At 42.4% G+C, this 27,920-nt stretch overlaps 1 protein-coding gene across 1 annotated transcript in view; it reads right to left on the bottom strand.

Annotated features, from left to right (window-relative positions):
- Positions 1-27,506, bottom strand: part of CLCN4 (chloride voltage-gated channel 4) — a 32,585-nt gene extending 5,079 nt beyond the window's left edge. Inside the window, exons 1-11 of the mRNA XM_033147424.1 lie at positions 27,383-27,506; positions 20,958-21,109; positions 19,669-19,768; positions 17,220-17,407; positions 11,711-11,833; positions 11,195-11,401; positions 11,013-11,093; positions 9,039-9,584; positions 4,958-5,144; positions 4,175-4,573; positions 555-771 (exon numbers count right to left, since the gene is read on the bottom strand). Of these exons, the coding sequence (XP_033003315.1) occupies positions 555-771; positions 4,175-4,573; positions 4,958-5,144; positions 9,039-9,584; positions 11,013-11,093; positions 11,195-11,401; positions 11,711-11,833; positions 17,220-17,407; positions 19,669-19,768; positions 20,958-21,101 (2,192 nt within the window). The 5' untranslated portion in view covers positions 21,102-21,109; positions 27,383-27,506. The remainder of the gene's footprint in view (positions 1-554; positions 772-4,174; positions 4,574-4,957; positions 5,145-9,038; positions 9,585-11,012; positions 11,094-11,194; positions 11,402-11,710; positions 11,834-17,219; positions 17,408-19,668; positions 19,769-20,957; positions 21,110-27,382) is intronic.
- Positions 27,507-27,920: the final 414 nt, after the last annotated feature.

Here is a 27,920-nt window from a genome sequence, read left to right on the forward strand (position 1 = left end):
AGTTTTTAATGTTTGATGTTTTATTGTGTTTTTAATATTCTGTTGGGATCCATCCAGAGTGGCTGGGGATGGCCTGGCAGATGGGCGTGGTATAAATAAATAAATAAATAAATAAATAAATAAATAATTATCATCATCATCATCACCTTCCATATGGTTTAATTCACTGTTCCACAATTATTCTTTTTTTACAAAGTATCATTGTATTACAATTATAGCAGGTCACAGGTTGTTCTTGTTTTCATTCCCAAATAAATGTATTCACCTCTGCATTTCTCCATATCCCCAACCTTTCTTTCTAGAAGTAGGTTTGGAAACTAGTGACATTTGTTTCAGCCAGCTGCTCCTGATTTTCCTTCAGCTTCTTAGCCTGAAGACTCACCCAGGCCATCCATAATTTTTCAGAAACAAACAATAATTTTCTAGTCATACATAGTATGAATCAAGCTAGGTTGTCTGAAGTGGCTCTCTACTACGTTATATTTATGTAGACAGCCTACGAAAATCTAACGACTTTTTTTTGCCTGCTCAGTTACATATATCCAGCCACTTACCCACTGCGTGTGACAAGACACTGCCTGAGTCCAAGCTTCCGGAAAATGTCTACCACTGTTTCCATGGGCGTGTGGTCTGTGACAGTAAAGGGGCTCAGATTGAGAATACGCCGGAGCTTCAGTGGATGAGGGCTGTTTGCCGGGACTTCTGGAGGCTCTTCAGTGAAATAGATAATGGAATTGCTGACTACACCATCCTGCCGCTGCCTTGCGTTTTCTGTGTAACAGATAGATAAGGGGGAACACACTTAAAAGGAATGCAACATCCATTCATCATTTATTTATATATTAGATCTATATGCTGACCTTCATCATAAGATCTCAGGGCTTCACAGGATAAAAAACAAGGAAAGAATTAAAACAAAACAGCAAAACAATACCCCCCTTACCACAAACATGTTTAAAAGACTGTAGAATATTAATCAGCCAAAGGCCTGGTTGAAGAGGAAGGTTTTTGCCAGGCGAACTTCCCTGGGGACAGCATGCCTCAAATGGGGAGCCACTGAAGAAAAGGCCTGTTCTTGTGTTGCCACCCTCCGGACCTCACATGGAAGAGGCACACAAAGAAGGCCCTCAGATGATGAAAGAAAAGAAATTAGAGACCTGACAGTCCTTTAAGATGCAAAGTATATATCAGCACTGTGTTGGTACTTTGATGCAGGCCCAGAACCAATACATGGTTTGCTTGAAGAGGCCTACTGCTTTTGACATTGGGTCTGGTCAGAAACACCCCTTTTTATTTGTTTGGCGCTGGTGGACAATGGACAGCTCCAACTGGCGCCAGCCCTGGTAAGCTTGTGAGGGGCTCTGGCTCTGTGAGCTGCTGTGGTGGGTCACTGAAGAGTGGCACTAAAGGCACTTTGCCCAAGACCCCTCAACCACAAGCCAAGCTTGTATTGTTCAGTAGTATTTTGGTGTGGAGTTGACATTATGCAATTCACACACCCACATTTGTAACCTGTTTGCAGCAAGAGCAACTGTTGACTTGCATGAGTCAACATAACATCGCAGGTTAACTGCTACAAATAGAATGCAGACAGCATCCAATAGGTTCACTTCACTCTAATGCAATATTTTTTAATGGTGACGGTTCACAAATCTGGCTTGAGAGCAATCATGTTTTTGGTCTTTAAGCAATGCAAATGTATGTAAAGGAGGAGGAAAAATTGTACATCTTGAATTGAAAGTGGACTGAACCGTAAATACCCGATTCATTGGTGTAGATTTAATAAAGATTTATTTCAGAGTACAAACATTAACTTGTAAAGTCAAAAGGAGTATGCATTCCTTCCTTGATAAATCCGAATGTTATGAGATCAAAAATTCATGACAATCAGCATACTGAGAAAGATGGGGTGATATGGAGAAAATATTTTAAGCACAGAAAGCATCCAGAATCAATTTATTACTCAGAAACTAATCAGCTGAGGATTATGTGAGTTCTGCAAGCTAAAACAAACTACTACTACCTTAAATAAAGCAAGGCCTTATTCATATGTAACAGCCACACCATTCCTCCCTCCTCTTCCTGCCACATGTTAAAACCCTCTCACTTCCTGGTTTGGGCAAACCATTGTTTGCCATGATGTTCAAACTGAGCAAATGATAGTTCAAAAACAGAACTGAAAACCCATTTCAAACTGTGGCTTCCTATTCTGGTTTAGAGTCAAACTATATCCTCCAAACAGCAATCTAAGGTTTACTTGAACAAGGAAGTAAGGCGACAGGGAGGAATCAGAATGCATGGAGGTTGTGTCTATTTACATCATGACTCTTTAATAGCGGGGTTTTTTAAGCATACAGGACCTAAATTGATTACTTAGGCGTGCCTGAATTAGTTTAATGGCCTACATTGTGGCAACAGTCCTTATTTGACTTTCAAAAATAGTTCTCTTAAACAAATGGCATCCCAAGGTACCTATATTGCAGTACATATTATATACTACATATTCTAATAATGGCTACTACTATATCCTTCCCACTCTAATGTTTGCATAGAAATCCTCTGAACAATTATTGCGGAAGGATGCACCGAGAGAGGCTAATGCCCTTTACCCTCTCTCTCCTTTCCCTTCTATTTCCTGTGTGCTTGCTGAAAGCTCAAGGACACGGAAAGCCATCTAAAAATATCCTGTGTTCAAACACAAATCCAAACTAGAGCCAACATTTTTTCCTCTTGGTTGATCTCAGTTGTGGCTGATCTTAAGATGGGGCCTTTATTACAAGTGTGTGTTTGTATCTATACACACTTCTTTTCCATCAGTCATGGAGCACAAATGTGTCTCTAACTTTTAAAATCCAGAAAGGGAAGTTTTCCATCACAATTCAGTTGTATTCTGTTAAAGGACCCCTGGACAGTTAAGTATAGTCAAAGGCGACTATGGGGTATGGCGCTCATCACTTTCAGGCCAAGTGAGCAAGCGTTTGTCCACAGACAGCTTTCTGGGTCATGTGGCCAGCAGGACTAAACCGTTTCTGGTGCAACGGAACATCATGATGCACAGAAACACCGTTTGCCTCCTGTAGCATCGATGGGCTTAAAACTGCCAAATCCAAGCTTTATCACCTTCCAATTTACTGCAATTCACAGTGGGGTATAAATAAATAAATAATTTATTTATTTATTTATTTATTTATTTATTTATTTATTTATTATTAACATTAACTTTTGTACTGTCTTCGTATGATAAATGTGCCCTTTATTGAAATTGCAATGTGCTTTCTGTCTCCTACTACGCCAGTTCCCCCCCCCCCGCACATACATTTGCTAAAGCTCAAATATAATCTTGTCAAAACCAGTTTGTCAGACTTAAAACTTGGAAAAGGTATGGGCCTGAAGAGGGAAAGAGAGGTAGAGGGAAATGAAGCATATATAAACTGAGGATTCTTCTCTTTAAACAGCATATTCCTGTAATGCAGCTTTTGCCAATCTTTTCTGATGGGAGTTGCAGTTCAAAACATTGGAAGGACACCAGACTGGCAAAGTACAGAAGTAATAATAGAGGGAAAACTATGCTATTATGCTAATCCTGAAAGAATCGATAGGTTGTACCCAACATCCTCTGTCCACTAGCACAATGGCTCTTGCGCTAGCTGATAGATGAGTTGCGGAATGAGGAATCCAACGCAACAGTTGTACTAGCAGAAACTCATCATGAAAGAGATTGTGCAATCTACTGAGCAATGGCATTAAAAGCAACTTGATTGTGCATTCTCCTGCAGAACACATTTGCCGCTGCATTGGATACAACCCCAACTATACTCTTTAAAGCAGAGCTTCAAAAGGAGGCATAAGTCCTACTCAGGCATTCAACCCATACATGATTGCAACGGCATGACGGTGGGGCAGGAATGCACTCACTGGCTCTGTCACCTCCATCACTTTCCACACATTGGTAAGGAGCCTGCTCTGCAAGGGGTGAAGGCAGCAGGGCCAGGCAACAGCGGCCTCCACGCTCTCCCTACCTAGTAAATCACTGAGCTGACATGCCAAGCTTAGGTCTTTTGAGACCTGATCCCTCATCCCTACACAGCTCTCTTACTCCTCTCCTCCTCTGTTCTTCTTCTATGTCATCTATAACAGTAAGCATATCTCTAGACGATACAGACTCACTACTTACTTATGGCAAGAATCAACTCCCGCCTCTGTGCAAAGCCTATAAGGCGTTCAGAGTCTTTAGAAACCACCACTGGAAAGCCGTTGTAGTCTGTCTCCTTGATTAACGTCTCCACATCTTCTACTGTCATGCTGTCTTGGGTCAGGACGGAGAGAGGCGGCTCCCCGCGCCTAGGCCTCATGACATCAGTGGCCAGTGTTCTGTGGGTGAACTCATCCTTCACATCCAAAAAAGGATAGCCGTTCAAATGTATGTGTGCCTCGTAGATCCCTTCTTTGCCAAAGGCATCAGCTACCCATTTGCTAGTGACAGCTGCAGCCATCAAGGGTACTATGTACTCCAATCCTCCTGTTAACTCAAACATGATCACGACAAGAGAGACTGTCATTCTGGTGACTCCGCCTGTCGAAAGAGAGAGAGGGGGGACCTTTGGTAATGGAAACGATTTGCAACATACATGGGTATCTTTAGCGGTATACCAGGATAACCTACGAATACTAAATCAGAAGCACCATTGATTTTTTAAATATAAAGTTTATTTAAAAAAACAACAACAGGCATGATAGAGGTTAAAACTATTTTCGATATAGCAACATTACATCAGTAAATACATCCATGAATGATGAGTTCTTAAAACTTAAAAAAGGTCCCAGCAATGAATCCCTGTCGTGGGGATTTGAACCACCGACCTTCTGATCGGCAAGCGTGGTTTAGACCACAGTGCCATCCGCGTCCCTATTTAAATACCACATTACATACAGCCAAGAGAAAAGTCACATATTGTACCTAAACAAGCTGCAGCTCCCACCATAGCGTAAAGTCCTGGGGTAACACAGTCAGCTCCTGGCCTGCACCAGTTCCGGAAGATGATCCAGTCATGGTGATGGTAGGCCAACTGCTCCACTCCAATCCCAACTATTCTTCCAGCGATAGCTCCCACAGCCATACTAGGTATGAAGAGTCCTGAAGGGATCTCAAATGACATAAGCAGAAGTGAAAAGTCAGATTCTCAAAAGGTCAGCTTGACAAGATACAATGAAGACGATTTTAAAGTAATAAATAACTTGCGAACGCATCTCATGCCAAATTTTAATCCACAGTCTGTGGATTAAACCTGTTAAGTTTGTTATATACCACACTTAAAAAGGATGCCTAGCAGATGGGTTGCAATGTAAGCTTTCAAAACTAGAGCCCACTTCTTCACATGTGGCAAAATATAAATCCAGCCACATGGTAGGGTCACATCGACAAGGAAATGTTACCAGAATGACAAGGGAAATCAGCCATACTTTACCAGCTCCCTCCAACATAAATGATACATACAGATCTTCATTTTGTCAGAGCTCAACAGCACTGAGAGGGCCACAGGTAGGGGCACCTTCCTGGTGGAACGCCCTCCCTTCAGATGTCAAGGAGATAAAGAATTATACAACTTTTAGAAGACATCTGAAGTATTGGGAGATTTTTAATGCTTGATGTTTTTATTATGTTTTTAGATATGCTGTAATCCACCCAGAGTGGCTGGGGAAACCCAGCCAGATGGGCAGAGTATAAATAATAAAAATTATTATTATCACAACCCTTGGGTTTTAAGCTTTTTCTTTCTTAGTCTTTTATGATACCCATCTATGACTGGATTTATCCAGCTTCGAGAGTAGTGCCTAAGATTGTCATAAAAGCATTTCAGCTTTGCCTAATTTCATTTATGAATTTATATCCAAGTTTAGCTATTTTACATTTTCTTTTCTTTTCTTCATGCAGCTCAAAACATGCATGCCTTTCCCTCCTCCTCCTCCTCTTCCTTGTCAGAATCTGATAACGATTCAGGCATGGTGAGCAAGAGAAGAATTATATCTGTTTAAAACATCTGAAAATGAGCCCCTGTCATTTTGGCATACTTTACAACTTTATTACCACCCTTTTCTGAATAATTTAGATTGGATTTGAATTACATGTCAAACGCAGCATAAAAATGTTTTAACAAGGAGCCTGGCTTTTCACAGGTGAAATCAGGCGGTTCATTCCTGCATCCCTGCTTGTCGAGAGCTTTGTGAATTACGCCTTCCCTTGCCTGGCATGCAATCAAGTCACCAGTCACCAAAGCAATAGCAGGCAGAACGAAAACATCAGTCACTCCACTTGCTCGCTCCATCCTGGCAAGATATACATTGCATATTTCATAATAAAGTTATTTCTCAAGCCAAGGCAAGTGTTTGTGTGTGTGTGTGTGTGTGTGTGTGTGTAATGAAATTGTTTAGCATCAAAGTCTGAATCCCAGTACCATCTTATTAAAGTCCAGTTAGTACTACAGAGATGAAGTGAGAGAAAAGCAAGCCCTGTTGAACTGAACGAGGTTTGCTGCCCTGTAGGCAGGGCAGGATTTGCAAGCCTTAGATGTCTTCAGTGTGTAGGCTGACAATGTTAGTCTTCCTGAGGACACGGTGGGAGAAGAAACAAAATCTGAATTGGATTTCTCCTTTCACATTTCCAGTGAAATGCAATGTACAAAGTGGGAACTAGCACATCATCCATGAAACAAGATGTCCCTGTACCGTGGTACCTCTAGTTATGAACTTAAATAGCTACAGAGGTCCATTTGTAACCCGAAACCGTTCTTAACATGAGGCACGCTTTCACTAATGGCGCACTGGCGTGCCACTTCTGCTCACATCCTGGGGCAAAGTTCGCAACCAGGAGCATCTACTTCCGGGTTAGCGGAGCTTGTAACCCGAAGCATTCGTAAGGAGGACAGTACGTAACACAAGGTTCCACTGTATTCGGAGCAAGCACAGATCATGAACTCAGATTTCGTGCAAGTTTATTTTCCATGCCAGAATTACAAAATTAGGGGATATTATTTATTTCTACTTCGCTTCCCTCTGCTTCCTTGTAATATGTGAAACCATTTTAATTAGCAGCAGTAAATGACTAAGTTATGAGGCACCTTAGTAACTAACAAGGGCCGAGCAGCTGGATCTCCTTCCTAGAAGCGACGGTATACTGCCCACTCGTATACAATAACAACCTTACCATTATTAATAAATGTGACTAACAACAAATTAACAGAGCATTATTATTATTATTATTATTATTATTATTATTATTATTATTATTATTTTATAACCCAACCTTTAACACATAGGTTCTGAGGTTGGTATACAACATTACATTAAGATACCACATAGCAGTATAAAACCATAAAATATCTAAGCTGAGAAGCCATTGTGTGTCTCTTGATGCTGCATACAAGCATACGGCATGCAAGCTTTTGTTGACACAGGAATAGCTAGCTCACTCTAAGTTATGTTCCCAAAGCTAGTTTAACCTTTTCATGCTACATGACACAAATATCTTTTCCAACAGTTAAGCTCATATTGAATTCCCAGTCTTTTGCACGTGGAAGTTTTCATCTGTAAAAATTCCTCACCACACCTAGCCAGAAAAACAGGAGGTCTCAATTCAGTACAGTGGTACCTCGGGTTAAGTACCTGATCCGTTCCGGGGTGCCGTTCGCACCCCGAAAAGTCTGTAACCCGAGCAGTGATGTTGTGCATGCGCCAAAGCGCAATATCGCGTGAAACCTGGAAGTAAACACTTCCGGGTCCCCTGTGTTCGCAACCCGCGCCGTTTGCAACCCGCAGTGAACGCAACACGAGGTACGACTGTATTAAAATAAAGGTGATTTTTACAAATAAAGGAAACAATACAAGACGAGCAGAGGAGAACATATAGCAGGTTTTCGTTTAATAACAATTTCCAGCATAAGAGTTCACGGCCATGGAATGAATTTTTTGAAATTATACCAGAAAAGTACAGAATGGAAAAATCACTTCAGAAAAGATTCTCCCCCGTGTAGTGTTTTTGAGGGTGAAGAGAGGATCTGGGGCGCTGACATTCTTACTTTGGGTCTGGGTCTGGTGGGCCAGAACAAAAACAGAGAGGCAACTATGCTGAGCCAAACAACCATGCCACACCACTGGTTTTTGTCTGCTCTTCAAGTTATGTCTAATATTTGCCCTGCAAACCCATCCGAGCTAATATGTGAGTTTTGCTTGAAAGCAAGCTCATGGGATGCACACAAAACAAACTCTTAACAAAACACACACAAATTGGAAGGTCTTGACGCAAGAATCCACAATTGGTCAAATAAAAATTTTGCCACAATCAGATCATAAAGGGACCAGTTTAGGCATTTGGAACAACTCTGTCCAATTGCACATTCTCCCCAGCCTTTGGACACCGTCCAAAACAAAATTAAAATACTTCCAGTGTAGTTTTTGCCAATGGCATGACAAGTTGATTAGGCTGCCATTTAACATTGGTCAGCTAATGCAACAACTTTACTTCCTGTCAGCAGCCCATAAGTTCTTATTTCAATCCAGGGATTTCAGAAAAGCTTAAGGAGCCTAGAGAAGGGGGAAGCTGAGCCTTGCCAGAATGCTGCCATGTCAAAAATTCCTTCAACACAATGGGGAGGTGCCAAGTTGCTCATGTTACGCTATTTGTGAATTGGGCTTATACAGTTTATCCCCTTGCATCAGTTAAGGGATGCACAAGGAGATGGAGGGGGATGTATGTCTCCATGTGCCTCCAGATGGAAGTACGTCTCACATTTGACATCCAATTGATTTGACTACCCAGAATGCAATGGTTTCTAAGCTCTATACTCTGAACTAGAATGAACTGTACAAAAGGAAACAATGGTTTCAAAGTGAACATGCAGCATCTTGGTGCACACTGCCAAAACCGTAGGGGTTTCGCTCCTGCACTGCTGGGAGTTAAGCATTACATCTAAACCACTTTAGAAAATAAAATTAAAAATTGGAGACCAGATTGCCACAAAATTGACACAGACACATCAACTTACCTTCATACCAAAGGTAAATATTGTGATGATGATTTTAAAAACCAGAGCCAGGGCTAGTTGCCACATAGCCATGTACACTCCAACCCCAGCCGGTCTGTCAGGAATATCATCCACAGGCCTCGTCATATTGGGGTCGTTTATGTAGTCGCAGAGCTGCGAGGACTCCAGAGCGCCGCAGTCGTTGAACAGTTCTGAGATGAGCTCGCTGGTGCTCCTGCGAGTGTACGGATTGGGGAAAGCAATGATGGCAGTGATGGCAGTGACCACGATGACCTCTAAGACCGGGTACTTCCCAAGCTTGGTGGTTTTGCGCCTCCTGCACCAGGCAATGTTGCATCGGATGAAAAGCGTCCCCCACAAACCTCCAAAAACTCCCAGCAAAATGAAGGGGAAAAGTTCGGCCATGTACCAAGGCGTGTGATACTCCACATAAAACAGAACCAGGCGGCTGTTTCCGAACGGATTGATGGATCTCAGGGTAAAAGCGGCAACGAGGGCAGCAAAAAAGGATCTCCAGAGAGTCTTCAGCGGAAAATAGTAACTCACCTGAGAGAAAATAGAATCAATCAATAACAACTGGAGTGTTGCCCATTGGTTATTAATCAGCATTAAGTTACACAGTGCATTTTAAAACATGCCCATCTCCATTGCTTTCAAAGGTATAGTCGTACCTTGGAAGTTGAACGGAATCTGTTCTGAAAGTCCATTCAACTTCCAAAACCAAACCCAGCTTCTGATTGGCTGCAGAAAGCTCCTGCAGCCAATTGGAAGCCACGGAAGCCCCGTCAGACACTCAGCTTCCAAAAATAGTTCACAAACTGGAACAACAATCACTTTGGGGTTTGCGATGTTTGGGAGCCAAAACGTTTGGGAACTAAGCTGTTCGTCTTCCAAGGTGCAACTGTATTCCCCTGAGATTTGTGAGGGAAAGAGTGCACTGTCTGTCACACAAATCTGTAAAAAGATCCCACCCATCCCCCATCCAGACTCTGGGAGAGGACAACAGAGTGCCCTAGGGAAGAAAAAATGTGTTGTATTAATTTTGAGATATCCATTTAGATTTATGCAAATACGTTGCGGAGGGGAATCAGATCTTTCCCAGACTTTGGGATGGTGCTGGGGAAAGGAAAGTGAACCGGCAGGGGCAGCCTACCCATCTGCTAAATAGGAAACTGGGAGGGTCACGACTCACAAGTTTAGTTTCTGAGAGTTTTTTTTTTTTAGCAGACCACTAGTCCCCTCACAGAGCTATAATTCCCTGAGAACTTTAACAACCAACTGTGGCAGTTCGCTCAACCTGCACAGGTCCCCCAGACGTTTAACGGTCCGTTGATACCTGCACTCACCACTTTATTAATTAACCGCTGCCACCAACCAGTCTGTCTGGTATTTACTTCACTCAGTTCAGTCAAGGAGAATATTGGAACAAAACTGTTTTATTTGAAGTTTGGTACATAAGCATGTGGTTTCTGAATAAACAGTACTTTCTTGGTTGTGTTCTTGTTAACAGTGCCCAACTATTTCTCCCACCCCTGTTCCTACTACTTCCCTTGCCACCCTTCTTCCAACCTCTCAATACCCACAACCAGCCCCCTAGATAAAGACAAACGACAAGCCTAAAGACAAGCCCAAAAGACTAAAGACAAGACTAAAGAACCCTCTTCCTTCCCCGGGAGGGGTTTATATAGCCCACATAACTCTGCCCCCTAAAGGTTCTTACTGGTTATTCCTTTTAACTCCTTCTGTGCCAATCCTAACTTTGGGTGATCGCCACACCAACCAATCCCCCTTCCTAGCAAATTATGAGAATTGTAGCTCTGTGCAAGGAGTAACGTCCTTCTTACAACTCGCAGCACCCTTAACAAGCCACAGTTCACAGGTTTCTTTGCTTTGGTACAGGTGTGGCCTGAGTGTGGCCTGCACAGAATCTTCAGAAAACCTGTGGGTTTCTGCATAGCCCAAGTTGCTTCTTACCTCTTCTAGGCTAAAAAGGACACCACCAATTGGTGCTCCAAAGGCAACAGAGACACCGGCGGCAGCAGCAGCTGAAAGCACCTAAGCATGGAAATAATGACACACACGCAAGTTAAAGAGTCTGTGGAAAATACACATAAGTTTACGAGGTGAGGCGAGGAAATTACAAAGCCCGACGTTACCTCTCGTCTCTTTCCCTCGTTCTTGCTGTACTTGGAGAAGAGGCTGCTGAAAAAGTTGCCACAGCAACAGGCCACGTGCACCAGAGGCCCTTCTTTGCCAAGGCTGAGTCCCGAAGACACCACCAGAACCAAAGTTACTGTTTTGATCAAGAGGGTCCACTTCCCCAGGTAGCCCCTTATAATGAAACCGCTCAAGATGGTCTTTATCTGGAAGGGAGGAAGAACAAATGTGTTTGGCAGCTCTAGATTTTGTGAAGCTGCTGCAAATTTGAAGAGTTGTTTTTTTTTTAAGGCTTGTGAAAGCTAAGTCTCTAAAAATACAAATCAGATGCCACTTTAAAGCCAAAAGGTTTCTTCATTTTTACTCCCAATTCCATCTCCTTTAGCAGATTCCCCCATGTCTTTTTCAAACCTTCACTCTAAACCTCCCTCAGGCATTGGAAATTAGGAAATTATTCCCACCCCCCGTTTTGAAATGCCTGTCAATCCAGAAAGAAAGCAAAAAAAAAAACTTACCTCTGGAATTCCAGAGCCGCAGGCGTAGGGAGCAAAAACCCGGACAAGGGAGACAGCCAGGAAAGCAAACAATAGAGCCCACAAAATGTAAAGAAAATAATTTAGAATGTAAGCGCTTGCACCCTAGAGAGGACGAAAGAGAGAGAGAGAGAGAGAGAAACCAAGAACAAACAACTGTTAAACCAATCCAACAAGTGCTATGTTTCTGCTAGTTGCTATATAAATAAGAGACGCTTTGGGGCTAGGATTCTTCCTTGAATTTAATGACAAGGCTATTGCAGCAAAGAAAGCCCACTACTTATGCAAGGGTTACATTCTGGGGATCACGGCTGAAGCCAAAATCAGATATAGTCAAAACACACTGGGTGCAATGGCAGGCAGGATTGCTAAAGGATGCCCACCTCCTTTTTTTAAAGAAAAAGGTTTGCCAAGCATGTAAAGCTCAATGTGTGCAAGTTAAATGCACATAAATTGCAGGCTTACTGTATTTATTACATAGTCACCGAGCTCCTCCAAAGCCTTCTTCTGGCCCAGTGCTGGCCAGAAAGCAAGGCACTGCACTCCTGGAGGGGCCACAAATGGGCTCATTTGAAAAACCTTTTTGTGTGGGAAAACTGGCCCCAAGATCCCACTGGCTGAGGGGAATTCCCTCTGAGGGGCAAGCAAATGTGTGTGCTCAGGCTAGTGGGGATGGTGGCCAAGAGTGAGGGGCCGCAACCGTCACCCACTGGGAATGCGCTCAGCGGCCATTATTACATAGTCATTGAGTTCCCCATTGACTATTACATAGTCCATTGAGAGCCAGTTTGGTGTAGTGGTTAAGAGCGGCAGACTCGTAATCTGGGGAACCGGGTTTGCGTCTCCGCTCCTCCACATGCAGCTGCTGGGTGACCTTGGGCTAGTCGCACTTCTCTGAAGTCTCTCAGCCCCACTCACCTCACAGAGTGTTTGTTGTGGGGGAGGAAGGGAAAGGAGAATGTTAGCCGCTTTGAGACTCCTTCGGGTAGTAAAAAGCGGGATATCAAATCCAAACTCTTCTTCTTCTTCTTCTTCTTCTTCTTCTTCTTCTTCTTCTTCTTCTTCTTCCTCCAAATATCCCGTTTATTCAGCCACCACCCCAATTTGCTTGCACACAGCTTAGGCAGCCTGTACTAAGCATTCATTCTGATTTGTTTATGGGGTGGTTGTATGACAATGAGCATTCATTCCGATTTGCTTGTGGGATGTTTATACATCTTCCTATTGATAATTCGTGCACCCCACACTTTTCAATGCAATTTCCCATCACTTTCCTAGCTGCAAAAAGTCTGTTTGGTTTTTCCCCAAGTATTTTCTGTGCTGGAGTGACACCTAAATTTGCAGTTGCACTTGTATCCCTCCAGCCACATAGTGACAGGCTGGAGACGCCCAGTGTTTCTCCTCTTGACTGCGGTTCTGCACACACTTAAGCAGGAGTCAGCACTGCAGAGCTCAGGGAGACCTACATCGGGGTTAAGTTGTCGCAGAATTGGGCTACGTGTTATCTGTGCGGCACCCACAGTAAAGCAATTCATACAGAAAATGCAGCTAGGAGTAGGAAACACTAAACTCTTTATAAATACAGTACAGTGCATGGCAGCCACAACTATACTGCAAACCATATTTAAACAGATGCTAAACCACTGTGGGAGCTGGCATGACATTTGGAAAATATTCATTAACTGCCCAAGAGAAAAATTGCTCAACACATGTAGAAAAGGGTCTGTCCCATAATGCCAAAAAAGCAAGGGTTATGCAGGACAAATGAACACAGATAAAAGGCAGTCAGGAGGGAAACTTGAATTGTCACCCACTACCTCCACACACAGTCAATAGTGTTTTTCTTTTTTAAGATAATGCATAGGTGGAATTAAGTAACTCTCAGTATGAATACTGTTGGACTACAACTCCCATCAGTCCCAGCCATCATTCCCTTATGGTCATGAGAGTTGGAGTCATGCAACCATCTGGTGGCACCACAATGGATACCCCTGAAGTAACCCTTACTGGCAAGAGGCAAAGGTTGTGCTAAGAGCCACAGTTTAGTGGGAGAACATTTGTCTTGAGAGCAGAAGCTCTCTGGTTCAATTGCTACCCATACAGACTGGGAAAGACCCCGATCTGAAATCCCGGACACCGGCTGCCATTCAGTGTAGACATTACTTAGCAAAATGGACCGACCAACTGGATAGCTCTACTGGTTAGAGCATGGTGATGATAATGCCAGGGTTGCAGGTTTGGTCCCCATATTGGACAGCTGCATATTCCTGAATTGCAATTCTATAATTCTATTCTATGAATGTTCCCAGCTCAGGATATGGCAGTTTCCTGTGGTCCGTACACCGGATAAGGGAGGATTCAGCTAACAGCTCATCTAATAGCTGGGTCCTTAACCCCTTGTTAAATCACATGGAATCAATGTGAAGCTCCTTGTACATGAATAAGAATGGCATTTCACCATAGGATGGCTCCAAATGCTTTACTGCTGCAAAAGCTAAAAAGGGATTACCACTCAGCAGGCGTGGGTCCGCCCACACCTCCCACTAGCCCCTTTGTCTTACCTATTTGCACAGAACAATTATTAATTGGGCGGCTCTTCTCATCAATTTTGACAGCTGGATTTGCTTATCCCCAGCTAAAGAAAATATTAATGGCATCTCTGTTTTGACACTTACTGAAGCCGTGAGTAATTCTTATTGCCACAGCTGAAGAGCATTTGTTTGAATTTCCCCATGAACATCTTCCCATAGAGTTTTAAACAAGAGCCAGCTATGGCAATAATCATTATTCCTTTACAGGATGGGCTTTGTTTGCAAATCAAGGTCCATACCAGTGTGAATAGCCTTGGAGTTAAGAGAGGCTGCTCTTGAAAATTTGGTTCTCAAAATACTTGGAAGACAACCTCTTTGTCCTCTCGATGTAGCTAAACTGTTGCTGGGCTTGGTTCCTACCACTCCCACCCCTTAAATCACAGATATAAAAACTTAAAAGATTTATTTTAGAGAAAGGCTAGGAAGGCTGCCTGTTTTCGACAAACATAAATCTGGTGGAGAATATGCATTTGAGAATATGCATTCTCTGCTCTGGAAATGAATGTTTTGTGGTGTGGAGAATGTGTGTACCCAGATCTCTCATGCTCAAAATGTTACATATGTCTTCAGCCTAAGTCCCACGGAGATAAAAGAAGACCTATGCTTCCACCCATGCTTTGAGACTCAGATTTCCCCATAAGTATTTGAATGCCCCTAAGGTACTTTCATTTCCTTTCATCAGTCAAAATCAAACCATGGCTGTTACTAGGTTCATCCTTCCTCCAAGGAGCTTACAGCAGAATTTTGGTATGGCAGTGAAAAGACCTCAAGCTTCCACTTCCATTTTTAATTAACTGAATTTTGGTGTCCGTACCCTAAGTTTTGGTTAGCCTATGGTTTACTGAAGCAAGCAAAGACCACTCAGAGTTTTGAAAAACAAACGAACACTCAATTTCAGTTAGTAAAAAAACAATAGCAAAAGTTTACAATCTTCTCATAGCCAATCCAGGTAAGGGAGAGGGGGTATACAAACCATTGTTTACTGTTGTTCTAACACAGCCAGTTTAGTTGCCCAATGGTTGAGGCCAATACTATATTGCCTCTCATATTTAGTAACTACAGGACAAATCTGTGACAAAATAGTAATGGGGCAGTTGACTTACAGGTGACAATAGTTTCTGGCACCCATTCATCTTCCAATGACAGTTTTGATATGTAAACTGGCTCAAAATTGGTTTTGGACTGTCAAAGCAGTAGGCTGCACTGGACCAATGTTGCAAGCAAGAGTGGGGAACCTGTGTTTCTGGTCTGTTAGTATGACCACTGGCAGTTCAGCCTTGGGCTGATAGGAGAGTCTGACAACTTTTGGAGAGTCACGTTTCCCATTCCTGTCTTAGTGTTTTGTGGGCTTACATGGGCATAGCCAGGGTTTTTGTTAGGGCAAAAAAACAACAGACAACACGGTAAAATTGCAGGATGTATACAAATAACGCAACCGTGAAAGTATTCAATCGTGTGTGTGTGTGTGTGTGTGTGTGTATACATATACATACACACACACACACACACACACACACACACACAACTGGAGGGGATATAATCCATAACACGTACAAATGTCTCAAAAGAGGCAATTAAGATTCCAAAAGAGGAATTGAATACTTCCAGGGTTTTTGTTAGGGGGCAGAGCTGACCTGATTGGTTGGTTAGTTAAGTTTTACTTGATCGGGGGGGGGGGGGCAGCTGATTCCCTGCCCCTCCCTTGGTTACACCCATGTGGGCTGAGCAAGTACCGTTATGCAGAAGGAAAAACAGAAGAAACATGGGATATGGTGGCTGTCTGATTTGCTTCAATATTTTTATACACCAGGCATCTGCGATAGAGGTTCTCTCTCTCTCTCTCTCACACACACACACACACACACACAAAATAATTAAGACAATTCTGACAGGTGTCAGAATTCATAACTGCAGTGTGACAAACAGCTCTGAAGCCACGAAAAGGCACGAAACCTCAGGGTAAAATGGTGTTGCAAAAATATCCATCTATATCCATGTCTTCAATCTGTCAAATTCCATTAGCTATGACAAGCAGAATTCATCAGGCGCAGATAAGGAAGAGTCTGAAAATATTACATCCGAGACACTGCCCTTTAAGGATTGCCTACATAAAGCTAATAATTTTCCATGCTTAGTGAGAACGTTTCATAAAAGCCACAGGAGGATACAAAGTTTGTACAATAGCAATCAGAAAGGGAGACGGCCATATTTCAGTGGTGCTATGCATGCAAAGGGTTCCAAGGTCAATCCCTGGTGTTTTCAGGTAGGCTGGGAAAGGCTGTCATTCAAATCCCCAGAGAGTCTCTGTTGGTTAGCACAGGACATGCTAAGCTAAATGGACTAATGGACAAAAGCGGCTTTCTATGTTCTTGTTGTTCCGCCAAGCATCAGACATGTACATATATGAATGAGGAGAGTGATTCCAATAATGGTCTTAAGCGCCCTGTAACTCCATTCTCATGAGAGCCAGCATCGTGCCATAGCTATAGTGCTGCAGTCCTGTATTAGGTAATTTAATTAGTTGAATTACAACTTTAATCTATGTGGAATATGATTATTATGTTGGTTGCAGATGAAAGATGGCATCGTCTCAGCTGCTGTGCTTATGAGCAAAACTTTGCACATGTTCAAGACATAGAAGCAGGTGCAGTGAGTGGCACACACACTTTCCTGTGAATTTCAGATAATTTGCAGGCTCCATATTGTTTTGAACTAACTTGCCTTGGTTCTAATTAGATAAGGCTTCATTGACAAAGCACACCTTCTCCCTCCTGCAGCAAACCAATAATCTCTTCAGGGCTCCTTTCAAGTTTAGTGACACATTTTAATGAGAGTTCCTTGCTAAAATATTAACTGCGCAGGGAAGAACAGTGACAATTATATGAAAGGTGTAGACATACCTCGGACTGGTTAACTAGAAGTTCAGACCACTTTTGCCACTGCGGACATTTGTCCCTGTCCTCAAAAGAAGTTTCGTTAAATGTCCAGCAACACTGCTCATGGCTGTACCAGAATGCAGATAAACAGACACCTTCTTTCAGATCTGTCATCCAGTCCACCGCCAAATCGATAACGCCAGCTAATGTGCCTGACAAGGGGGGAACGGGACAGACATTAATATACGAAGTATATGTCTAAGGAAAAAACCCAGACATATGAATAAGAGAAATGAATGTGGCTCTCACAGAAAACAACCCATAAATATGAGTCCATCCATAAACAGGTGGCATTCACGGTGAACTCTATGTTGAATCACCACCCTGTGGTGACCAAAATAAGAGTTTATCCCACTCTCTGACTGTATATGTAATTTATGACTCCCTATCCACAAAATTGTCTCAGGGCTGCGGGCCATTTCAAGAACACGTGTCCTTAAAACGCGCATTAGGGGGTTGAGAGAGACCTGGGAAAACAGAAGATAAAGGGAAGTTCTCTTTTACCTTCCTGTAGAGTTTACTGTGCAATGTTTCCTTTTAAATGCCATCTGCTTTTCTTGGCTCGGCACATAGAATTTCTAAACAACAGGCTCCCCTAATCGCACACAAGCAAGCTCATTCGGCCAGACAAGAGTATGTTTGCAGCGCAAGTAAATATGTTCTCGTCTAGACTGCTCCATGTGCCAATAAAATCAGTGGGGTCGAAACAGAGGTCAAAACTGGTGGTGGGGCTACTGTGCAGGTCTCATGCCAGGATCAGGCTACTAGATGAACAAGCAAGCATCTTGTGTGCTTATTAGTCTCAATACCCTGCCACTTAAAATAGGAAAACATTTAAATAATAAAAAAGATTTAGGGGACGTCACTTACATTGTGAAGACCAGAAGGTATAATTTACCTACACTGTACAACTAAAATGTACAATGGCTTTTTTATTTTTGCACACATCTGATCTGATAGCTTTTTCAAATTACATAGCACAACAGCGACATCCAGTGGTAGCTAAAGAATCATGCAGTACTGGGACTGTGTTGCAATAGCTTTATACAGACCAATCCAAAAATTACAAAGCAGTAATTTCCCAAATATGTTCCCCAACACTTGAGTTCAGTTTGCTGGTGCATACAAAGAGCTCCAAGACTGTATAGGCTTTTCCGTTCACCATAACACCGTAAACAGTTAAAGGTACACACTCTGGGATCTGTATGGACACTGGCAATGAAGGGTAAACTTGTTTCATATGTTCACCAAAGTTCTGTTCACATGCAAAAGCCCTTCCTGGGCAAACTATTTTAATGCAGGGATTTGTTGTTGTTTTTTTGCTTTTCTTTACATTTTTTCAGTCATCACAGTTGTATGAGAATATATGGCCTATTAACTGATAGTAAGCCAAAACACCAGTTAGTAACAGAGTTGCCAGTAAACTGGAAAATGCCTGAAAATAAAATAGCTATAAAATCACCTGTCTCAGGGAATTTTTTACAAACTTCTAATTCCTCCTCACCATTTATAGCTTCACCTAAAATGTTCCCAGCAATTAAGCCTGGTGATAGTTGAAATCTTTTTGTAAAATGTTATTTGGTCTACATTTGGAACAGAAATCTAAGTCTTTGGCATTTGAAAAATAAAAGCATAGATAGGTAAAGGTAAAGGGACCCCTGACCGTTAGGTCCAGTCGCGGATGACTATGGGGTTGCAGCACTCATCTTGCTTTACTGGCCAAGGGAGCCAGCGTACAGCTTCCAGGTCATGTGGCCAGCATGACTAAGCCACTTCTGGCAAACCAGAGCAGCGCACGGAAACGCTGTTTACCTTCCCGCCTGGAGCGGTACCTACTGATCTACTTGCACTTTGACATGCTTTTGAACTGCTAGGTTGGCAGGAGCAGGGACCAAATAACGGGAGCTCACCCCGTCGTGGGGATTCGAACTGCCGACCTTCTGATCGGCAGGCCCTAGGCTCTGTGGTTTAACCCACAGCACAACCCATGTCCCACAAAAGCATAGATAAAGTAGATGCATATAATACATTCAGGGAGCTACAGGTTTGATTCCACATTTCCAGTGATACAACTTCCCTTTTATTAATGCCTATTTTTGTAGCGTAAATTTAGTCAAGGCGAAGAAATGGGCATATTAGTGTCAACAAAACAAGAGCTTATTAAAGCATTTCCATTCACAGGAATATTTTCACAGAGAGAGCCTATTTCTGGTTAATAAAAAGAAAATCTAGGTCAATGTTCAGCATGCGATTTTACACACATATCCCAAAGCATGAATATAGCTACATCTTCCTTTTGGCATGCTGAAATGTTAGGGATCGCACGCATAAACTCAATTTATGCAGATGCCCTCCTAGGGAAGCTGAGAATGTCTACATTGGTCAGCATAGCGTAAGACTTTCTTGAAAATACCTGCCAGCAGTCCTATAAGAAGCATCACAACCCATCCCGACCAGGCATCTAGTAAACTTTTGATGAACTCCCATATTGACTCCTTGCTTTTGTTTGTAATCTGGAAGGGGGGGAAATAGTGTTTAGTTGAAATACATGCAATTTTTATATATTACAGTTCTATATAACCAAGCAGCCCAACAGAAAAACAACAACATTGTATGCTTTGGTCACATAATATTTGCATTTGTTTACAGGATTTGCTTGGAATACAGTTAAAGCAGAGTTTCGGTTGACATAAATGCATGAACAAGTTAGGATTCCTTGATGAAATTTGGACACTGATATTTGATAATCTGTCTTGCTGTAAGGCAAAATGTGCTTATTTTCTTCTATGTCTTTCCCTTAACAAACAACCACATAATGCAGTATATGTTATTTTGAAAGAATAATTTAAGCATTGAGAAAGACAGGGATCGCCAACATGGTGCTTCCAGATGCTGTTGGACTCCAACCTCCATCAGTCCCAGCCAACATGGCTAATACTCAGGGGTGATGGGCAGTGCTGTCAAGTATCCCGTTTTCCCCCCCCGGGATTCTCCCTTATTTTTTATTTCCCTTAAATTTTCCATTTTTAATGGAAGCAGCTCCTCCCCTCCTGGCCAGGGACTGGGTGGGAAGACCTCGCCTACTTGGCGGGCGGAGCCTGGCTGCCTTTGAGCAGCTGCTGCTTCCTGTCCTGTTTTGATGGGATCAGACAAGATGATGGGGCTCCATTGCGCAGAGCACATGGCTGCCCTCCTCTTTGCTCCGCTCCGAGCCCGCTTGGAGTTTACATTGCTGCTCCGCCCACTTTTGCTTCTGGCTCCGCCCACCACTGACATGTGACTGTCCCCGGGATAGGTGAGACTGCTGATCCCTTATTTTCAAATCCGAAACTTGACAGCTATGGTGATGGGTGGGGTATAAATAATGAAATTATCACCATCATCGGAGTTGTAGACCAGAAACATTCAGAGAGCACCTTGTTGACTATCCCTGCAGTAGTCCAAAGATTCATATTCCTCCAGAAGTGGATTTTGAAATATGCCTTGTCTTTGATGGCAAGTTCCTTCAACTTTCCCTCAAAGTATTACTTCAGTCATTTTGGTTTCTTTATTTCATAGCATTTTATACACGTGATTGTAATAAAACCTCAAGGTGGTTTATAAAAATGTCAGACCTATCAATTTGGGTTTGTAAGGGTTAATAATCTACCACTTTAGCTATCTGAAATGCTCCCTGCTTTTGAAATACTTTCCCCCCCTTACCTTTCTATGCCTGTCTGTGTCACGTGACTTCTCCCTCAACCAATCAATGGTATGAAAGTCTTCATATGTCCCAACATCAGGGAAAGGTTCATCCAAGAAATCCATCAAATTTCCAGGCCCATTCATGTTTCCAGCATTAACCATATTAGTACCTGTAAGGAAAATAGAGGGACAAGTTCCATGGCTCAAAATAGAGAAATTTACTCCTCGGGTACCTCTCCCTGTCATTCCCACCAACCCAGGCAAACACAGAACATTATAGAATTGAAGAATAGGACTGATCAATACTAGAAAAATAACTATTTCCTTTGTTACTCCTGGCAATGACCAAGCCAATGATCCCAGGTGAGTCACTGGCATGCAGTTGGTCTGATCCCAGCTTCTTGTCCAGAGCACAAATTGAAACTCCGCCTTGAAGGATCGTTCTCCCACTGTACAATTTGTTGTTGTTCAGTCGTTCAGTCGTGTCCGACTCTTCGTGACCCCATGGACCAGAGCACGCCAGGCACGCCTATCCTTCACTGCCTCTCGCAGTTTGGCCAAACTCATGTTAGTAGCTTCAAGAACACTGTCCAACCATCTCATCCACTGTACAATAGATTTTATTTTGTTAAAGACCTAATGGAATGTGGATACTGAGCAGACATAACCAACATAAAATGAAGGATCCAAAGAATCATGCAATTGGTTCCACATGCTCAGGGGAGATCTAGAATGGTGTTTCTTGCAGAGCGGTTTCCTGTGGCACACAATAAAACCTCTTTTGTAATTGAGGGGGGAAATATACATTTGTAGCATCACATACAAATGTGAAAAAGTGGGATGGGGAATTTACTGAGCATGCCTAAAATAGCCCTCTGTATTCTGGCCTTTGCTTTTGAGCAATATTTTCTTTATAAGTATGAATCTGCTCTTTCATAATTGATTATTCTGCAGTCCATAATATCTTCAATCAGTTTCTCACTCCTACAAGTAACTTTGCACACAAGCATTTTACTCACATTAGCAGACAATTTGTGCACGTGCTCCCCCTTCTCTTCTGCACTCTCTAAAATCACAAGTTGCAGATTTCCATTTCATGGAAGGCAAAGGGCAATCTCAGTCGAATCTGTTGCTTTGATCTTGTATTACTTATCCAAGCAGAAACCCCATGTGATCAATTGCTTGACAAACTAGGCCATATATTGACCATTGGAACCAACTCACTGACTAGCATGGGAGGTGTGTTTTGCTCACTGTCAAAAAAACAAAACAAAAAACCCCACAAGGGTTAACTCCAACAGTGTCAATCTGCTCCAGAGGGTTGAAGGATCTGCAAGGGCAGGAATGGGGGTGAAAGGAGACTTTTAAAGTAGTTTATGTGCTTCATTGTATATTGGGCCAATCTGTAATGAGCATGTTCAAAAAGATATTTTTGTTATTATTTTTAAACAGCTCAGTACTTTAATATCTCAAGGTCTGCCTCTGCCCATATGAATCAACCCAGACCTTGCAATCATCATCTGAGGTCCTTCTTTGTGTGCCAGAAGCAGCAACATGAGGACATGCCTTTTCTGCGGTGGCTCCCTAATTGTGGAATGCTCTCCCCAGGGAGGTTCACCTGACACCTTCATTGCATATCTTTAGGCACCAGGCAAAAACATTCCTCTTCTCCCAGGCCTTAATTAAACAATCTATGGCCTTTTAAGTGACTCGGGTGGCCTAAACCACAGAGCCTAGGGCTTGCCAATCAGAAAGTCGGCGGTTCAAATCCCTGCGACGGGGTGAGCTCCCATTGTTCGGTCCCAGCTCCTGTCCACCTAGCAGTTCGAAAGCACGTAAAGGAAAGTAGATGAATAGGTACCGCTCTGGCAGGAAGGTAAAACGCTGTTTCTGTGAGCTGCTCTGGTTCGCCAGAAGCGGCTTAGTCATGCTGGCCACGTGACCTGGAAGCTGTACGCCAGCTCCCTCGGCCAGTAGGCTAAAGCGAAATGAGCGCCCCAACCCCAGAGTCGTCCGCGACTGGACCTAACAGTCAGTGGTCCCTTTACCTTTTATAGCCTTTTAAGCTGGGGTGGGGGTATTGTTTTTGTTTGTTACTAAATTATATTTTTGTGTTGTAAACCACCCTGTGATCCTTGGGCAGTATAGAAATTTAATTATATAAAAAAAAAAATCTTAGGGATTGTTCAGATTTCACCTTTTTGTGAACAATGACAATGGCCATACCTAGAAGTGATCGTAACGACTGCTCTTCGAAACAGTTGGTGCTGGTGGGCTCTTGATACCCTTATGAAACCCAATTAAGTTTCTACAACATCTAAAAATCTATTTCTAAGTTCGTTATTTGGTGGTTGTTTGGTTGACACTGAAATTGATTACACCCCTAGGCTAAGTAACAGCTTCTGGATGGCTAGACTGGACACTTTGCTTCATTTGAGCTCATTATTGCCACTGCTTTCAAAACTAAATAACCTGTTTATCAGTCTTTACCCAATAAGAAGAATTTGGCTGAAAGAATAAATGTATTTTAGGATTTGGTGCCCTGCAGATGCATTGAACTATACTTCACAGAAGGCCCAGCCACCATAGCTATGCAAGCTGGGGATGATGGGATGGGAGCCATAGTCTAAAATATATGGAGGGCACCAGTTCTACAAAAGGCTGTGCTAGAGCTTCGAAGAAATCCTGCATATCCAGTCTGGCTGGAGTTCAGCTGAGCTAGTAGCAACCTGAAAAGTTGGTGAGGTTTCAAAGCTATCAGCTTACAGTGGACGCTCGGGTTGTGAACGTGATCTGTGTGGGAGGCACGTTCACAACGTGCAGCATTTGCAACCCACAGTGCCGTGTTGCGGGTTGCGATTTGGTGCTTCTGCACATGCGCAAAGTGCAATTTAGCGCTTCTGCGCATGTGCAAGCGACAAAACCCAGAAGTAACCTGTTCCGGTACTTCTGGGTTCGGTGTGGTGCGCAACCCGAAATCGCACAACCTGAAGCGGCCGTAACCCAAGGTATGACTGTATAAGCTTCCTGCAACGTTGACTGCCTAGGCACTCAACACCATGCTCACACCCAACTTTCTCAAACTGCAGCTGCGGACACGTTCCACACACCCTGGTCAGGAAACCCAAAGATTTCCATTAGCCCAATACCTCGTTGTGTTGTAGAGCAGGCTTAGAATGAGTTTGAAGTTGTTCTTTACTACTAGCTGCATCCAAGGATGCCATTTTGGATCAGCTGGAAAAGGGGAGCAAGATCCAGCAAGTCCAGTAATTCAGAAGGAAATATCCAAAGGTAAAAATAATACATTCTAGAACATCTTTTAAGTCCTAAGATGTCCACCCAGTTGTGAAAAAGGCAGCTGTGAAAAAAGGCAAACTGAACGGAATGAAAATGAGAATAAAACTACCAGTATCATAATATTATACAAATGTACGGTAAGACTACATTTGGAATACAGTGGACAGTTAAGGCCACCTCACTTCAAAAAGGATATTGTAGAGCTGGGCATGTTTCAGAAAATAACAACCAAAGTGATAAAAGAGCTGGAGCAAATCCACTATCAAGAGAGGTCAAAACATTTGAGGCTTTTTAGTTTAGAAAAAAAAAAGTAGAGTGATGGAGGACACAATAGAGGTTGATAAAATTATGTATGCTGTAGAGAAAGTGGACAGGAATATCTTTTTTTCAGTCTCTCATAATACTAGAACCTGGGGACATCCAAGGTGACAGTGAATGTTAGAAGGCTCCGGCCTGCCAACAGGCTTTATTTGCACAGCACATAGTTAAAACCATGGAGTTTTCTTCCACAAAATATAGTGATGGCCTCTAGCTTGGATGGTTTTAAAAGACAATTAGACAAATTCATGCAAGATATAGCTACTAATCATGATATCTAAGTTCTACCTCCATAGTTGAAGGCAACATGCCAGTCAGCGGGGAAGATCTGCTGCTGCATTGAGAACCTGCTTGTGGAGTTACCACAGGTACAGTATCTGGTTAGCCTATCAGAACAGGGTTAGGCAAGTCTTTGGTGTGATCCAGCCAGGCTCTTCTTATGTTGGGAAATACAAGTTAAAATCAAAAACACTAAAAGCACAGAAAAAGTGTGTGTGAGGATCACCTCAGGAGGCCAAAGGCATGTAAAAATAAATAAATGAAGGCCTGCAGAAACATGGTGTTCTAATATTAAGAATAGCAGAGGGTGCTTTCTTGATACTTCTATCATCCTCATAAGTGCAAGGAATGACACCCTGAGAGAGGGCTTCTCCTATGAAACTCCAACCCAAGGGATGCATCAACACCATCATTCATCTTCTGTCATATGCTGAAGATGCATCTGGTTATCCTGGCCTCTGACAGATAAGAGGTAGTTTTATGGGATGCACATCGTCCGGTTTGTTACTTTTACCTATACTGTGCTGCTTCTGTTTGGAATTCTTTTACTTGATTTAAAAAAAAATTGTATAAACAGTTCCCCCTGTTGTTTTTAATTGTATGGTTTTATTGTTGCAACCCACACTTATTCTCACACCTTATGATGAAGGGCAGGAAAGAAATCTTATAAATAAATAAGAAAAGATATTTGCTTGCCAACGGAGGTCTGATAAATGGTCCTCTCTCAGAAGGGAGAGGTACATACATTTCCTTTCTCATGTCCCAACTGAACTTGCCTCAGATGTTGGCAGATTAGCATTGTTTCTGTTGTGCTTTACAAGCATTTATTTAAAACACTTCTGCACTGCTTAACATTATTGAATTTTGAAGAAGTGTACATAGATTTAAAATCGTAGGATAACAAAGCAGGATAGAACAATACAATAGAATTCAATTTCTTCCTTCTCCACAGTGAACTGACTAAATATACAACTCATCATCAGTGATCAAGGAATGCAAGGTGCTTTATTTGCTATCAATGTGGGAAGACACACATGGTTGAAATAATTGCAGGGGTAGGCTGGTACAGAGCAGAAGGACCTGTTGTGTATACACACTATCCAAGTGGCAATACTTTTTAACAGGGGATTTGGAAGGAGTATTGAATGGATGTGGTTATAAGAAGGATCTGTTTCTGCTGTATAGGCACAGGCCAGTGTAAGATCTCCATTTCAGCGTTAAGGAAAAAGGAGTGGGTTCTCACTTTTCTGTCAGGGCACTCGGGGTCCAGATGACAGCAATTTGGTTACTGGACAACGAAAATGGATTCTATGCGCCCTAACTGTGGCCAAGAGACAGGTACTGAAGAACTGGGAGAATAAAGATTTGGTTCTGTTTAATCAATAGATTGACAACATGACCACACTTGCAACATATGAACAGATTGCCGATAGACACAAAGTTTGTTTGGATAAACATATTGACATTTAGAATGAGTTTTTATAGCATTTAGTGGGTTATTCATAATCATATGTATTAGGACAAAAATAGTACTTATAATAATTATTAATATTAACATATGACAGCAAATAGGATATTTGCTAGTGACACAGTACACTATGTGAGGATATTAAATTCCCAAGAGAATAATTAGCGTGGAAACCCTTCAGTGATAAAAAGCATGCAACACCAAAGAACTGCCTGCATTTTAACCATGAGTCATCCTTTTTTGTTCAGGCAGAGACATATTTCACCATGTCCTGACAGAAACTGAAAACTGTTCCAGTTTTCCATTCTTATACTGCTTTTATATTTGACCCTGTCCAACAACTGCCATCACTCTATCTGGATAGTTAATCCATTCCCAAAACATCCCCAAATACCTTAGTAATATAAAAGGCATAACTCTCACATAAACTGAAAATGCAGGCCAATTAATGTACTCATTGCTACAGAGGAATTAAAAAGAAAAAAGAAATTATATTTCTATATTTTCCTATCCAGTATGACAAGGAAGTCATTCAGCATTCAGCTGTAGCAGATAAGCACGCCCACCCACTCCCAAAGTATTTCTGTGCATGGTGTAAAACTGGTTGTTAATTCCCCACAAACAAAAATAACTAGAATTCACAAGGAGAATGAATTATGATAGTAATTTGATGAATAACACTTCCCTTAAAAGCACGAGAAAATTTACACTGTAATGCAAATGCTGACATCAATATGCTGTAAAGGCTGCATAGCTGCGTTGGTAATACAATCGCTCCTCTCCTGCCACCCTAATGAAATTGTACCTTGCTCATTTTAAAAATAAATATATATGTTAAAACACTGACAACGGATTGCCTCCTTCAGCTTAAAAAAATGCCCCATATGACAACACAGCTCCTGAACTCTCCAGCCGGAAGATCTGGAGAACAAGCAAACAGCCTTTGCACTTGCCAGCACAGACCTTGCCAGGTTTTTATTTACAAAAAAAGGAAACCTGCTCGACAGAGGTTAATTTCAAAACAAAGCCATAAGGGCAAAAGCCCAGTAAGTCGCGTTAATGGAGGGTGTTCTCCTCTTACCTGCAATGCAACATCATTTAGTTCAGCCCCCAAATTCCTGACACCATCCTTTCTTTCCTGCTATGGCTGCAAAGGCAGTGATGTCATATGGAGGAAGCCGTAGCAGTCACGTGACTGCGTGCTCTCTCTATTGGAGAGCTGATTGAGAGTCAGGCAGCAGCCGGCGTCCAATCCTTCAGGATTAAAACCAGCCTGTTGAGAAATTTCCTTCCACCTTCGCAGCTGACACTGCAATTACTTGTGGGTATGCCTCCCAACTAGGGCTGCATTTTGCCGCCCCTCCCCTTAAACTGAAATTTCCACTCTGAGGAAAGTATGAAAGGGATTGCAGAATTTGCAGGCATGCTTGTTTGCAGGACAAATGGGGTCGGGGTGGAAGGGACAGGCAGGAGGGGCCACTTGGCCTGGGTATCAAGCTCAAAGGTGCCTCAAATTCAGACGTACGCTAATATTTGGGCACTTGATCGGTTTGGCGATTTATGTGCTTCAAAGCAAGACGTAGCGCGCGTACTCAGAACTGCAAATTTAAGAAGGAAAG

Source organism: Lacerta agilis, chromosome 4 (genome assembly GCF_009819535.1).
Source record: "Lacerta agilis isolate rLacAgi1 chromosome 4, rLacAgi1.pri, whole genome shotgun sequence".
Classification (NCBI taxonomy): domain Eukaryota; kingdom Metazoa; phylum Chordata; class Lepidosauria; order Squamata; family Lacertidae; genus Lacerta; species Lacerta agilis.